Source organism: Tigriopus californicus, chromosome 12, assembly GCF_007210705.1.
Source record: "Tigriopus californicus strain San Diego chromosome 12, Tcal_SD_v2.1, whole genome shotgun sequence".
In the NCBI taxonomy this organism is placed as follows: Eukaryota; Metazoa; Arthropoda; class Copepoda; order Harpacticoida; family Harpacticidae; genus Tigriopus; species Tigriopus californicus.
This window is the reverse complement of record NC_081451.1, coordinates 4703795-4718316: the sequence shown is the minus strand read 5'-3', so window position 1 is coordinate 4718316 and position 14522 is coordinate 4703795. Positions and strand designations below refer to the sequence as shown.

The following is a 14522-nucleotide window of genomic DNA, read 5'->3' as shown; positions in this document are numbered from 1 at the left end:
TTCAGGGCCGCCAGGATTTGGGCCTGAAGCAATGAGTTTGCGCTATTGAGAATGTTTTGAAGTTTGTGGAAACTATTGCCCAACTGTGATGGCAATTTTTGTAGTGTAGGTATGGGTGGCTATGGCGATGTATTGACGTCAAGTTTGTGACGGTGGTTGGGGTGGAAATACGGGTAATCTAGATTGCTCGACTTGTTTGGGCGGAGATGCATTGGCATAATTCTCCTGTTTGTCATTGATGCTCACTCTATAAGAGCTTGGCAAGTTGTAAAAGACATTTTGCTTTCCAAATAGTTTAGTACGTTAACCATTGGCATTGCCCTGGGCAGGAAAACTTGCCACCAAATCCGTTATTCCAAGGCAATCTGACACAAAATGTGCCAACAAAATGACCAATAAAGTACAGATGGTTGCCAGATTGGCAGGCTCTTCCGAAAAGTCCCATTGAGATAGATTGTGTTGTGGCGGGTAAACTATTGACCACGATTGATTTGACTTTCTCCAGCTATTCATCCCTCTCGGCCACCTATAGGCCAACCTACCTTCAACATTGGATACATTTTCAAACTCCAAATGTTCTTCCCCCATCTCCGGGCCCCAGCTGTTTTTTGCGCGCTTTGGCCATCCGTTTCCTCGGCAACCCTGAGAGAGGTGTCTCAAGTCCAACTTGAATCTCGGGTGTTGACTTCTCTCTCTCTCTGACGGACTCTGTGGCGTGTGAAGGCCTCTTTCCCGCCTGGACCACCCTTGAGCCGGATCCCGCAGGGGCCCGCCTACCCATTGGCCAGGGAACATCGCCGTTGATACCATGAAAAAGATCTTCTCCCGCGGTGCCAAGCCCACCCACACGGAATTATTGGGCGGGGGCGGTCCGCCAGGTCCCGGCGGCGGTGCCAGTGGCGCCCTCTCCGGTGCCAGCCACGCCCCAGCCCTGCCCGCCTCAGGCGGGTGGACGGTGGGTCGACACAGCGTGGTATATGAGGATTTGATCGCGGAGGGCGGCTTTGGCGTGGTGTTTCTGGTCAAGGCCAAAGGCTCAACCAACACGAAAATGGCCTTGAAACGCATGTTTGTCAACAATGACAAGGATCTGGCCGTGTGCAAACGGGAAATTAACATTGTGGTGAGTGATCACGCCCACTTGAGGCCGGGCCAGATTGTCCATCACGGACAACAGATCACACAGAGGTGGGATTAGATCATAGATGGGAGATTGGCGAGAGATATGCCCGTTCAGGTTAGATAATCATGTGTAGTATATGCCAGACTTTGCCTATATAAAGAGTGTCATGATATTGAAGAGAAATGACGGCTCTTTTTCATGGGTCGTAGGGGTGAACAAATTTCGGTAATCATGGGTTTTAGAGGACCTGCCAAAGTCTTATGCGTTGCTATAAGCCACGTTTGTCAGGGTGGTCAAAATTTTAGTAATTTATGTTTTGAAGAGATCGAGCTTTATGCTTAATGGATATATTTCAAATATGCATGAAGTGAAAGTTGAAAGGCATCCTATTCCTGTTAAGTTCATCTTCACTCTATTTTTGGGTAAATAGGAAGCCAAAGGTTAAGAAGTTGTTCTGAATCGTCTCTTCAGCTCTTTCATGCACATGGAAATATTTTTCAAAGTTTTGATTCCTCTTGTACAGACAAGGACACTTTACCGCCGATTACTTCAGGACTGGCACTAAAACATCACGTTCACTGTTTATTGAAGCGTTTTTTGCTCTCCGGCAATCTAAATTTGCTTCGTCACCTCTAGCGCATATTAAAATTTTGGTTTCATCTCATCCTTGCTTCATGTCTTACTTCTAGCGTGCCCTAATGCCGCTAGCGCACGTAAACCAAAAGGCGTCCGCACTCTTCAGGTCCCCTATAATCCATGATTAGCCAAGTTTCCCCCGTCAGAAGGACGGGGCCTTCAACCACCCAAGCTTGACTCACTTGAACCAATCGCTACCAGTGGAATGAGCTTATATTCTAAAATGCAAGCAAATATGCATTTTTCCTGGGGTCCAAAGTAGAGCTCTATATATGGGATATACGGGCGAGTTATCATTGATAAGTATCAATCACCGCCCACGAATTGTAGAATAAAACATACCTCACAATGTACTGGTACGTAGACCGCTGTTCGGATTAGAAATGTTTTTTTTAAAGCGATTTCCCAGGTCAACCCGACATTCAAAAGTAATCTCCGTTTTTTGGCCTACCAACTCATAGTCGTTAGAAGGCCAAATATCTTATGAAGGTGAACTGCTAGCAAAGAGACAAGTTGTAGTCATTCATTTCAATATCTCAGGGGACTATATTCCCTATGGCGGTTGGTCAAGCTTGTGAAAATCCTAGCGCAAAAAAAGGAAAATAAGAGATCCATTTCAGACACAACTTCCAGAATCGGGATTTTCCCCCCAACTATGTCAATGGTCTTGGATCTTCCACATCGGACTTTATGCCTTCAAAATGTGATCAATCGTCTCAAGACATATGGATGTAAATTGGAATAACTTCCTTCCAGAAATAGATCATTCATGTTTCTATGATTCACATCATCATTCGGATCATTTTTTTTTTTCACCTATTTTTTTTTTGAAGTTTCGCATACCATGTCTGCGTCTGTTTGATTAAGATCATTATTTCTCACAGATTGGACAACTGACGAGTAGAATCCTTTTTGAAATAGATTGGCTGATTACATGATGACCATGCTCTCCTACTCAATATCGACAAATAACCGTGGCCTTTTCAACCTTATTCATTGCAGTCCAATCTGAACGGTCATCCTAATCTGATTGGTTACGTGGACTCGAGTTTGAGCCTCTTGGATGGTGAGGTTCACGAGATCCTTTTACTCATGCCTTACCATAAGACCACCCTCCTCCAACTCATGAATGACAAGTAAGTAGTCCAAAATTGGAGATGGCAGAAACGTGCAAAATGAAAAGGGACCACTCGTTTAACTTGACATGATTAAAAGTCATGAGTAGTAAAAGTAGCAATACTTTGTAACGCTTTTATTGGTGCAAACTGAAAAGTAATAAAAAAAAATACTGCCAGAAAATGGTGCTAAATGTTCTAAAAAAAGTGCAAACAAAAAGGGTATTTTTCTTTGTATTTCATTGCTACCCTGTGAATGCTCAGACCTGAATTGGTATCTGCTTGTTATCATTGCCTCAAAATCTAGAACGTTCTAATGAAAACCGTATTTGCCTTACATGCGTTGAAACTGCTATCAAAAATATCAAGTCAGTGGTTTAAAGCTAATGCTGCCGGTTTTGGTACTCAACAAAAAGTACAAAAAGTAAAAAGTACAAAAAGTAAAAGAGTGCAAATAAACTATTTTGCAATTTCCCAACATCACTAGCTTTGATCAAAACTTGATGTACTTCGTCCACCACTTCTATCAATGCCGTTTGTTCTTCCCAGATTATCCACCGGTTTTAAGGAATCCGAGGTGTTGGCCGTGTTCTGTGATATTTGCTCGGCAGTGGCTCGACTTCACCATTGCCAAACGCCGATCATTCATCGGGACCTCAAAGTGGAGAACGTGCTTAGGAGCGACCAAGGGCGCTACGTGTTGTGCGACTTTGGTTCGGCCACCGCCCAGGTCCTCAAGCCCTCGGTTCAAGGCATCATTCCTGTCGAGGAGGAGATTAAGCGATACACCACCCTGTCCTACCGGTAAAAAGACACGCCCCCCTCCCTCACAATGCAGACAGTTCCTCTTTTGCCGCCTTGGGCTTCATCAGAGTATAGTAGTGGTTTTACCTTGCAGAGCGCCGGAAATGATCGACTTGTACTCGGAAGTGCCATTGACCGCCCGGACTGATATTTGGGTATGTCTCTACTTTTTTGACCTAGACTTTCGGACTCAAAATTAAATTGACCTGTCGGACTTTGAATTTAATTTTGAAGGAGAATTTATTCAAGACTGTGAAGATGCTTTAGAAACACGCGGATTAATGCTTAAAACTGTGTTAGATAAAATCGACGACATTTAGAAACTTGCTCATCCTAAAATCGCAAAAGAGAGTTGGTGCATGTTTTTTACAAAAAAAAAAAATTACCAATACACATATTAAGGGTCTAAAAAGATAGTTTCTTCCAAATGTATGAAGTTTTAATCCCTCTATACCATTTTTTTTTTTTTTGGTTTGGTTTTTCACGGGCTTTTCTAACCGCTACAGGGAATGTAATACCCAGTACTATTAAAATGAAAGATTATAATTCGTCTATTTATTACCTTTCAATTTTTATATGATATTTGGTCTACCAACGAATTTGAGTTGGCAGACCGAGCTAATCCTTGAATGTAGGGTTGATCTGGAATGCTATTCATTTGCGGTAAAAAAAAATTTTGCGGACTTCCTTTCCGCTACTGGGATTGGAATCCCAGCACTTCAAGACGTGAAATTTATTCCTTTTACCTAACTTTTATTTATACATGTTTTGTTTTTTTGATCGACCAACGAATTAGAGTTGACTGATCTGGCTAACCCTTGAATGTAAGGTTGATCGGGAATTTTAGTCACAAACTTGTCCAAGTCCGGCTTAAATCCTGCTACTGGATCAACACTTACGTACGCCCTACGAATATTTGAGGGCAGCAAATTGAACAATGAAGGAGCCCGAGAAAGAGGGGAGTTGAACTTCATTAGTTTAAATATGTAGCCTTGAAATAACCTAGAACAGGATTTTAGGCAAAAATTGAGACATTTTTGAAAATTAGTGAAAATGTGAGGAAAAGCCACCTTTTTTGAAAAATATTTTTACACATCTTTCTGTTGTGAAAAAGAGCTGGAGGATGAATAAATAGTGAAACAAATGTTGTTAGTGATTCCTAGTGACATCCTTTTCCTGACAATGTCCTCCTAGAAATTCATGTAGTTAAAGGCGAATTATACCCTTTACAGGCACAATGGAACATTTTTTTTGCTTGGCCAACCTATAAAAAGCCCTTGAAAAGAGAATATTGAACCAGTTTTTGCCCAGCAACGTGCTCAAGTAGTCAGTCGAATTACAATCGTTTCCACAATTTTATGACTTAGCACTGTGTTTTTATAATACATATGTTTTGGCTAAAAAAATCGCAATTTGAAATCAATCTATTTTGATAAAAAATCAAAGCTTTTTTTTTTTTTGACTACCATACATATCTTTTTACAACACCGACGGATCGTCATCGCCAACTAAGAGCGCCTCTTTTGGAGCTCCATTTACTTATACGTATTTTCCTGTGTTTAAAGGCCCTGGGCTGTCTGTTGTACAAGGTGTGTTACTTCTCGCTTCCATTCGGCGAATCGGCCTTGGCCATCCAAGCCGGCAATCTGACCTTCCCCTCTCAACCCAAATATTCATCCGAAATGAAGAAGCTCATCCGATACTTACTCACGGTCAAAGTTGAGCGTCGCCCCGACATATTCCAGGTCTCGCACTTGGCCTTTGAACTGGCCGGTCAGACCAATCCCGTGCAGAACTTGCACAACTCCTCCATTCCAACCTTTGGAACACTGAGCGAATCGCTCGGTTCACCCTTGGCCTCTGATACAGCCAATGGCATAGCTTCGCCCCCTTCGTCTCATCCTCTCTTGACCTCGGGCGCCAAATCGGCGGCCGCCGTCAACCCTGTGGGTCAATTGACCACCGCCACGAAAGGTAAGAGAAAGGTACTCACTCGTCCACAAAAAGGGGGCGTATTCAATTAACCTTCACTTAAAAGTCAACCATACACCCTACGTGTTGTTGGCTTTTCTTTTGGTACGGGAAGATAATATTTTAGCGCAGTTTGTTGAATAGAAAATTTGCTTTGTTTTTTCCCCAAGTACATAAAGCGTACTCGGGGAGTATTTAGGTAACAATGTAAAGTCTTTGACTTTTGGTGCACTGCCCTCAAAGACATCTCTTCTTTTTTCCATTCATAAAAGAGAGCCTGTCTCTGAAATCTCCCGGGTCACCTGAGGCAGTCACATTTAGACGACCGATCGAGCCAAGCTCTCCGGCCAACACGTCTGTGGCCCCACGACAGAGACCACGAGGTCAGGGCCAGACGAAGAACCTGGTCCCAGGGATGGCTGGACCTTTGCCACTTCCTCCCACTGCTGACGCTTCGTCTCAAAATCCATTTGTACCGAGCACCACGACCCCTGTCAAATCCAGCAATCCTTTTGCTTCCAACTTTGACCTCTCCTCTTCGGCCAATAGTGGGTCACATTCCATGCTTCACAGGTCAGTGCCTTAAAAACAGGTGGTATTCAAGATACTACAGGTGTCATATGGAATGAAACTTTGGGTTGTAATGTAAGCGACGTACAAACAGTACAAAAATCGTTATTATTCTTTTGGTTGAAATAACAGGTCGACTGAATTTTGTTTTTCAAGAAGATCATTTGATAGCAAGTTCAAAGTGGATTGATTTCTGTTCTTCTCCTTCAGTTCCAGCTCTAACGTTGGCCAACCCCAGGGCCCTGTTTCTCTGCAAGAGCCCAACAACAACCCTTTTGTGAGACATCCCCCTAGTGGGAAAGGTTGGAATCCTTTTGAGGACTCCAAAAGCTTTGGAGATTTGAGCGAAGACGCCTTATTTGGCGCGCAATTTGATCAACTTCGGCAAGAATCAGCCGCCACCCAAGATGGTTCGCTCACCAAGGGATCCAGAGATCCATTCCTCTCAGCTCCATTCACCGTCCATCAGAAGAATTCAGCCTGAATTACATCACAAATCATCCATCAATGATATGTAACAAGATTTGAAAGGTCAATTGAAGAATCATACATCTTCCTCTGTCTGCTACTACCACAATTATTATTATTATTATTAATACTATTAGCATTAGTTACTTTTATCAACATTTTCTTCAAAATATTTTTCATGAATTCTCGACCATGACCACCGCGAAGAGAACCATCAGTACCATTATATTCGATATTCTTTGTCCAATAATACACGGAAATGAAATCGTTATCTGCCTCTTGGAGTGTGTTTTTTGACATTTACTTGGACCAAGCGCCGTCCACCGTGATTACAAGTCCACAACCGTGTCATTAAAAACAACAGCCGGTGTTGACGGGGAGGTTTGATTCTGGGGCTCATCTGGCGGTGGCGCGGGGGTCAGTTTGGGGATGGGAGGTCGCCGTCCAGGGCTCAAGCCCTTTCTTAGGCGAAGGGAAGCAGTGGGCGCAAATTCGGTCTTCCTCAAAATCGTCCGGAAGTCAAAGGTACCGTTGGGCTGTTCCTCTTCCTCGTCATCGTTGCCATTGCCATTCCCTTTCCGTTGAAGGGCCTTCAAGTCCTGGATAAAGTTGGCCCGTTTGGGAGCTGCCCGAGGGGAAGGGGTCAGATTAGCTCGGGGAGGGCTGAACTTGCCTGAGGCTTGGGAAGGCGAGCGGGAGGGCTGGGGAGACGGGTCCTTACTGGCGTGATAGTTGGGAGCCATCTTGGCCTGAACCTCGTTGATCAGGTTGCGGGACTGGTTCTCCATCACCATGGACTGGATGGGATTCAGAACTTGGGGTTTGGAGAGAGAGGCATGTTTGGAGCGGAGCTCCATGGATTTGTAGATCTGCTTAGCATGCTTCTTCAGAGGCATATCCCAATCCTCCCTGGGACCAGAATCCGTATAAAAACAAGAGGTGGAATATGCCTTGGGCTTCACAATCGGACTAAGCATGTCGGGATCCTTCAAGTGAGGGTACGAGACCTCTTCCTCGTTGTCAAGCGGTATGGCGATTGACAGCAATCGGTCTCCTGTGGTCTTTTTGATGTCAGCAATGTCGACTGGGTTCTTGTTCCTCTTCAAAAACTTATGCATCTCAACATTACTTATATGGACCATTTGCATCAGCTCGCTGAAACAAGACTGCACTTCCGGATTGGACCATTTCCTCATTTCCGTTCCGAAAAAGCCAGAACTGGCCTCTCCGCCCAACTCGATCTCGTCACCCTCGTCCTCCAAACTTTGTTGGCGCCGCTTGTTCCGTAATTTCTTGAAAACAGACTGAATGAGACGTGCGGCTTCGTCTGGCGTCAAACCCTCCTCTTGAAGCTCTTGGTTCACCTTCTGGATTTCCCCGGCATCATTGGCCCCCACCGCCAACTCCACTTTTCTGGCCAGCAACAACCCTATTTTCTTTCTGGCAATGTAGCCGCGGATATGGCGTTGGATCTCGACTGCTGCCGTGGATTTGGATCGCACTCGCTTGAGGTGGATTTCTGCTGTAGGAGATCCCAGAGGTGGAATCTTGGCATCAGATTGCCTCCGAATTGCGCTTTTCTTCAAAACCCCTTGCTTTTTGGTCCGAATCTTCCAACGGGTGGCAAATATTTTCATGAGGAAAATGCTCCGCGCCACATTCCATTTTTCCCGCTGGCAACGTAAGGAGGCCAACCACCGCCGGACCACCGCCTGAACACGGACGATTTTTCTGATCTGAGTCTCGTACTGCTTCGAGAGGTACTCAATATGGTAGTACTTCAAGAACACCTTGGTCTTCCCAAGAGCATAGCCGTCCATTCGTAAACGCAGCAATAACAGCTGACAGTTTTCTTTGGTGGCCAACACCCTTTCATCAAAACTGAATCCCAAGAAGCAATACCTCCTCAGGAACTCTGGAAACGGGAGCCTATGGGTGAACCCCTCTTGACGGGCACTCACAATATTTAGAACCCCGGTGTATCGAAGCTGGTTCAACATGTACTCGTCATCAAAGGCCGATTCCTTGTTTCGACTCGGTTTGAAGCATCGGATGAAATGAGGAGCTCCGTTTAGAGTGATCCTCAAGAGATCGATCAGTGAGTATCGGAAGTAGGTGGCAATGCTTTGCTGGGCGCGGGACTGGGAGTATGATTGGTTGGTTCTCCCCGGCTCCATGTCTGTTGGATTGGCCAGGCGACCATGTTTGGAAATGGGAGAACTGAACAGGCTCTGAATGGTTTCATATTTCGAGCGGCGCATGAGTACCACGATTTCTGGGGACAAGAAATTGCGGTTCTTCTCAATAAAGCCTTTCGGGTCGTACGTGACCGTGAATGCATAGTGGCGGATCGTGAACTCTTGAGCAGAGTCTGTTTTGGGTCGAATGAACGAGTTGTATTTGGATAAGTTTGCGTGCAGCTTTGCAGTCAAAGTCTTGTCAGTGGATGAGGGGAACTTTGATTCTTCATCCAAAAGGGATAACAGTCCAATGGGTCTAGATAGGACTAGGTCCAAAGTATCCCGGTTATCATTGGACAGGATGTCATGGAAAGGGACATCCTCCATAACATGCTCCTCGCGCTCCCAACAAAAGATGAACTGATGGAAATAGTAGTTCATCTGCTCATTCGCCGTGTTGATGCACAATTGTTCCAAGGAGTTATTCTCAAAATTTTCAAATCCAAAGATATCCAAGATTCCGATGGAAGAACTCTCACCATAGACTTGAAGACTGTACGACAACAGCTTGTTGATGCTTGCAACCACGAAATCAAAGAGCCTTGAGTAGAGACCCTTGGCCAATGCATTTCGAGTGGCGTGACTCTCGCGAATTGAGTTGCTTTTCATGATCATTTCTCCTCGAGTGGCAATATGGCTGTTGATCAAAGCATGAATCAACTCACTGACGGACACTCCTAGCAGATTGGCAATGTCTTGCATGAGATCCATGTCGCCCACTCCACTTCCGTCCACATTTCCCTCCGAAGTCATTGATTGGAACTCAACCTTATTCAACAAATGAATGGCAATTAAGATGCTGTATATCATGTCCAAATCCGTTTGTCGGAAGCCCAGTGTTTTGAAAGCAATCTTCAGTTGCTCGTAGTCCTCTAACGTCTTTTGACCTTTCTGAGAGGCCGTCAGATGAATTCGGTCCTCGTTGACAAACTCGGCCAATTTGCCCTCAGATTGAAGGCCTTGGAGAATACACTTGAACACATGAAATGTATTGTCTAGCGCCATGGTGACTCGGGAATGTTCCAACAGAAACACTTAGATCTTGGCTCCAGTGATTTTGCCCATTTTTGAGAAGCTGAGATCAATGATCTTGGCAAACCGACTTGAATTGTCGTTCCAAAGCGTTTTGGCATTCCCAAAGGCCTCCAAGATGGGATTGATTTGAAGAATCTTGTCCTCAATGTTCCGATGAGGTGCTCTTCCAAGATACACTAGCATCTTCATCACCACATTGGAGGTCACCGTCTTTCCGGCGCCCGATTCTCCGGTGATCACGAATCTTTGGTTTTTCTTTTCGTGGATCATGGCATGATATGCGTGGTTGGCCAGAGCAAACGCATGAGGTGGGTTATCGAACTTGGAAACGTTCCGGTAGCGATACATTTCCCTCGATGAATAGAGCCCCAAGTCCTGGTAAGGATTGATGGCCAACAGGATCTCCCCGATGTAGACATAGATCTGCTTCATTTGGAAATGTCTGCGTAGGTTGTCCAGGATGATGTCTTCACTGATATACTCCAAGCTGGCCAGGTCATCACGGAGCATGAGGGTGCTCTTTTCCTTCCGCTTTTCCTTCAGTTTGCCGTTCTTTGTGGTGGGCTCAACGACCTTGCCTTTGAAATCCGTTTCCTGCATCATTTTAATCCTCCTAGCCAAGGATTTTTGAATGTAGGTTGGGTTTTGCGACACATTCAGAAGGAAGGGGTGCTCGGCTATTTCGGCCATAACCTGAAAAGAAGTGTTTGGTCCAATTGGTAAACAAGATGAATGGCCACTTGTTTGGATACTCGGCTGCTAGTTACCGGTCTTTCCTCGTAGTCCTTTGTAAGGCATTCATGAACAAAGTCAATGAACTCCTTCGACCATTCCATCTCGTCTTTCAGGGCAGGAGGCGGGTTTCTGGGAATTTGAAACAACGCCCTCATAGGATGTAGGTCAGACAATGGCGCCTTGCCCTCCGCCAATTCAATAGCCGTTATTCCTAAAGACCTGGAAGTATTGAAATATTTTCTGAAAGATAGCCTTCCAGGAAGGGAAGACAAGACCTGCTTAAGCTTACCAAACATCACATCGAGAGTCATATTCCATTTGCTGACCATCGCACAAGATCACTTCTGGCGCCATCCAGTATGGCGTGCCAACCGAAGTGTGACGGCGGGCACTTTGAGTGCTCAACTCACAAGCTACTCCGTAATCAATGAGCTTGACCTCTCCCTCTTTGTTTAGGAGCTAGAAAGCACGTCAAATCTCATCTTTCACTATATACTGACTTTTGATAGGAGGTTAGGTAACCTTACTACTTACAATATTACTCCCTTTGACATCCCGATGAAGTGTGTTGTGTTTATGCAAGTAATCCAGAGAATGATTGATCTCATTCATGATGTAAGCAATTTCCTCCTCTTGCAAGCCTGGTAAACCATACTGAAGGTGAAAGGTCACTAGATCTGCCACAGATCCTCCATCACAGAGCTCCATGGCAATCCAGATTTGGTCTTCTATTCGGGTGTCCCCTCGTCTGAAGAATAGCCCAATGAAGTGCGGGATATTTGGATGAATCCAATGAGTGGAGAGAACCCTGAATTCTTCCTCGATCTCCTCCATGTTTTCTCCGATGTCATCCAATATCTTGATGGCCACTACCTTTTGATTGGTTATGTCCACCGCCTTGTACACCTCCCCATACGTCCCCTCACCAATAAGATTTTTGACCTCAAACCTCGAATCGGGTTCTGGAATCGCTTGAAAATCGATGGTGGTGCTCAGACCTTCATAGAACGCCATGATGTCTGGATCCATGATGATCCGTGTCCCTTTACTCTTGACGTAGGACTGAGGGCCTTGCCGTAATACAACGTTGTCCATGGAAGGAAAGGTCAGCCCAGCTTTCTTAGGGGTGCCTTACAATAAAAAAAAGGCTTCAATGGCACACACACACACACACACACACAGATGGTATGGTACACGATCGTTGAATATTTTGTGTTTGGAACCCGAGGGGTTTCGACCTTGCCATTTTATGTCATCAGGGTCTTCTCGGATCATCAAGCCCCACAATAACCTCACGTGGAGTGACTTCGAGACCTTGAAAGGCTTCGACGAATGATATGAGACTTTCTTCATGCAACATGAGAAGTTGATCGAGGGGTAAATCAGAAATGAGTTCAACACTTTTGAGGACTACTTGACAGGGTTTCTGCAATTCAGGTAAAAAGGATCTGCAAGCGCTTGCGCTTTACCTTAACCACGAGGGGATCAAATTTCATGAAATGATATTCATCATTGCCTTGCGATATAATTTGATCTGCCAACGATTTTGGGGTGGTGGATCAATGGAACCTAAGAAAAATCACCTTCAGGAGGTAAAGGAGAGCCTTTGCAGCATCCTTGGACTGGTCCGACGAAATTTTGGATCTAATTTCGTTGTTACGATTGTCAATTGCTTACTCAGCCTAATACCTCTTTATGGTTATTTAGGCTTATGGGGTGGAACTTTTTTTTATTCGATAGTACGGGAGAGCTTTATGAATAGACATGGGGTCGTTTGGGCTTGTTGCCAACTGGAATCATCAATATACTTGGTGGTTTTAGGATCCTCGAATGTGTCAAAGCTTTTAAAACAACGAACAAACATTAAGGAGAAATCTTCACCACATTTTATGGTCCTTTGAGCCTGACCTTTTATGTTCGAGGTCTGGCCGTTTTTTCAACCAGGGCAAGAAGTGTCACACCGAACAAAAAACCATCCGTTGCATCGCGAGTGAAACCAAGAGAATGGCAATCGGCAATTAGACTCGTTTTTTTGGTCCAAAAGATATAAATTATCATTACGAGACGGATCGCGAGTCTTGAAAAAGACTCAACCGTTGTTCCACCCATGTCTCGAACTGGTTTGAGAGCTCTCACTGAACGACTAAACAAGACATTGGAGGAGTTACCTACATTTATCTTGCCGTGTGTCCAAGGAGAATGAACGCGATGAAATGGAAGAACAGTTAGAGGACGAGACCAATCTGGTCGTCAAATCTGTTCTATTGGTCCTGGAACATATTACGGGCAGAATCACTTAGCCTTGCACCATATTGGAAGTAATGAACATAATCTTCATCAATATTGGGAAGAGGAAAGTCGTCAGCTTCCAAAGAGGAAAATTGATTCCACAAAAGCAGTTGAAATCGTGGAGGGGAATTGTGAACGAGCAAGAAACGGGTAGCAAATGTCTCAAGTTCCATTGGAACGCGTTGAATTGCGGAGTCGAGCAGCAGATGTCATGGGTGAAAATCTGTCTCAAAACTACCCAGAAGTAAATGAAGGTATAAACTGGAATACTTTAGGCCCCAGACTGCGTCCAAACACTTCAGAGGAACAGTTCCTTTTACATGATTATAATCACAGTAATGGGCAACTACTGCGAGGTTTCGTGAGCACTCAGTGAAATGAATTGAGACTGAGTAGAATATTCATCTTTTTAATCACTTTCTTCCAAATCAACGCCAAATTACAGGTTAATAATTCTTGGAAGAACAATCTGATGGCCAATCTTAACGTTAGGCGTAACTTCATCCGTTTCAAGAGACAGAAAATGGCAAGGAAAAATTCACTTGGATTAAAAGGCCCTTGACTTGTTCATCAAATGAATTTATGTGGTTGATATTCACAAAACTTTTTAATGCCTGATGTAAGCGCGATGCCTGTAGAAACGGGCAAATTCTTATCGTTAGGACTGTTCATTTAATTGTTCTTCCAAGAATCATTAATGTTCTGTATATTTGATTTGGAGGAAACTGAAAGCATGTAATGTTGGAAAGATAAAAGAAAAGATTGGAAAGAGGCATTTTACATTGTCGCAATTCAAATTGTGCATTCACAAAACCTCGTGCTAGTTTCGCATTGGGAGGATCAGTGAACTGCAATCAAGGCTGGATGATGAATTCTTTCTTGAGGATTGAGCTTCAGTCATCATGTATGTTATTTGACGTCTAGAAGGCTAGTATCTTCCATAGATTCGACTTCGATCTTGTCTCTTGAAGTGTCGCCCCGTGACGGCTATCCCTGTGCAGAGCTCCTAGAAGCCAAGCACCAACGCTTGGAACATGTTCCTCCACTACGTCAGTTGGAGCATATCTCCGTTGAAATGCATGATCTTCACGTCGAATGAACTTGTTCCTCCTCGAGAGGCCATTTTTTTAGAACTCTTAACCTTGGAGTTGCGGGCTGGGATGTTAACCGGTATGAAAAGCCTTGACCCAGAGGTACGAGCGTTTAAAAAAACTCGCCTTTGATCAACCAAATCCAACTGATGGTTTCCTTTTTTTTTCTCAAGGTCATGCCATCACATTATGTCCCCTAATTCCAGAAGCTTTCCGTCATAGAATGAATGGGATTTGTCAGAGACAAGTTTCTTTGCTTAACCACACCGGACTTGGATTCATATGCCCTGGGAAGCATGTTAATGAAGTAACGCTCAAGAAAATGTCCTCATCACCTTGTCCAATTGCAGTTGTGGATTGTTTTTTCTCTCTGTAAATGTGTGTTAAAAAAGAAAAACAACACTGGTAACTTAATTGCCTCAAAATTTCTAATCAGTTGATCACC

General features: G+C 44.3%; 2 protein-coding genes across 2 annotated transcripts; one reads left to right on the top strand and one right to left on the bottom strand.

Annotated features, from left to right (window-relative positions):
- Nucleotides 1-641: 641 nt before the first annotated feature.
- LOC131891552 (AP2-associated protein kinase 1-like) lies at nucleotides 642-6958 on the top strand. The gene is made up of 7 exons (XM_059241157.1): nucleotides 642-1123; nucleotides 2762-2895; nucleotides 3424-3678; nucleotides 3773-3833; nucleotides 5244-5652; nucleotides 5922-6222; nucleotides 6430-6958. Exons 1-7 carry the CDS (start codon nucleotides 809-811, stop codon nucleotides 6701-6703), a joined length of 1749 nt encoding a protein of 582 aa, XP_059097140.1. The 5' UTR covers nucleotides 642-808; the 3' UTR covers nucleotides 6704-6958.
- Nucleotides 6892-11772, bottom strand: LOC131891551 (myosin-IIIb-like). Its single transcript, XM_059241156.1, is given in 4 exon segments — nucleotides 6892-10655; nucleotides 10730-10916; nucleotides 10987-11156; nucleotides 11232-11772. Coding segments are annotated over 4 exon segments (4491 nt in total). The 5' UTR covers nucleotides 11727-11772; the 3' UTR covers nucleotides 6892-7016.
- Nucleotides 11773-14522: the final 2750 nt, after the last annotated feature.

What these genes read in the sequence shown, in the direction of transcription:
- LOC131891552 (XM_059241157.1), top strand. Translation starts at nt 809, where the DNA reads ATGAAAAAGATCTTCTCCCGCGGTGCCAAGCCCACCCACACGGAATTA. An exon ending in ATTGACCACCGCCACGAAAG is followed by an intron (nt 5,653 to 5,921) that starts GTAAGAGAAAGG and finishes CATTCATAAAAG; the next exon opens with AGAGCCTGTCTCTGAAATCT. An exon ending in TCACATTCCATGCTTCACAG is followed by an intron (nt 6,223 to 6,429) that starts GTCAGTGCCTTA and finishes CTTCTCCTTCAG; the next exon opens with TTCCAGCTCTAACGTTGGCC.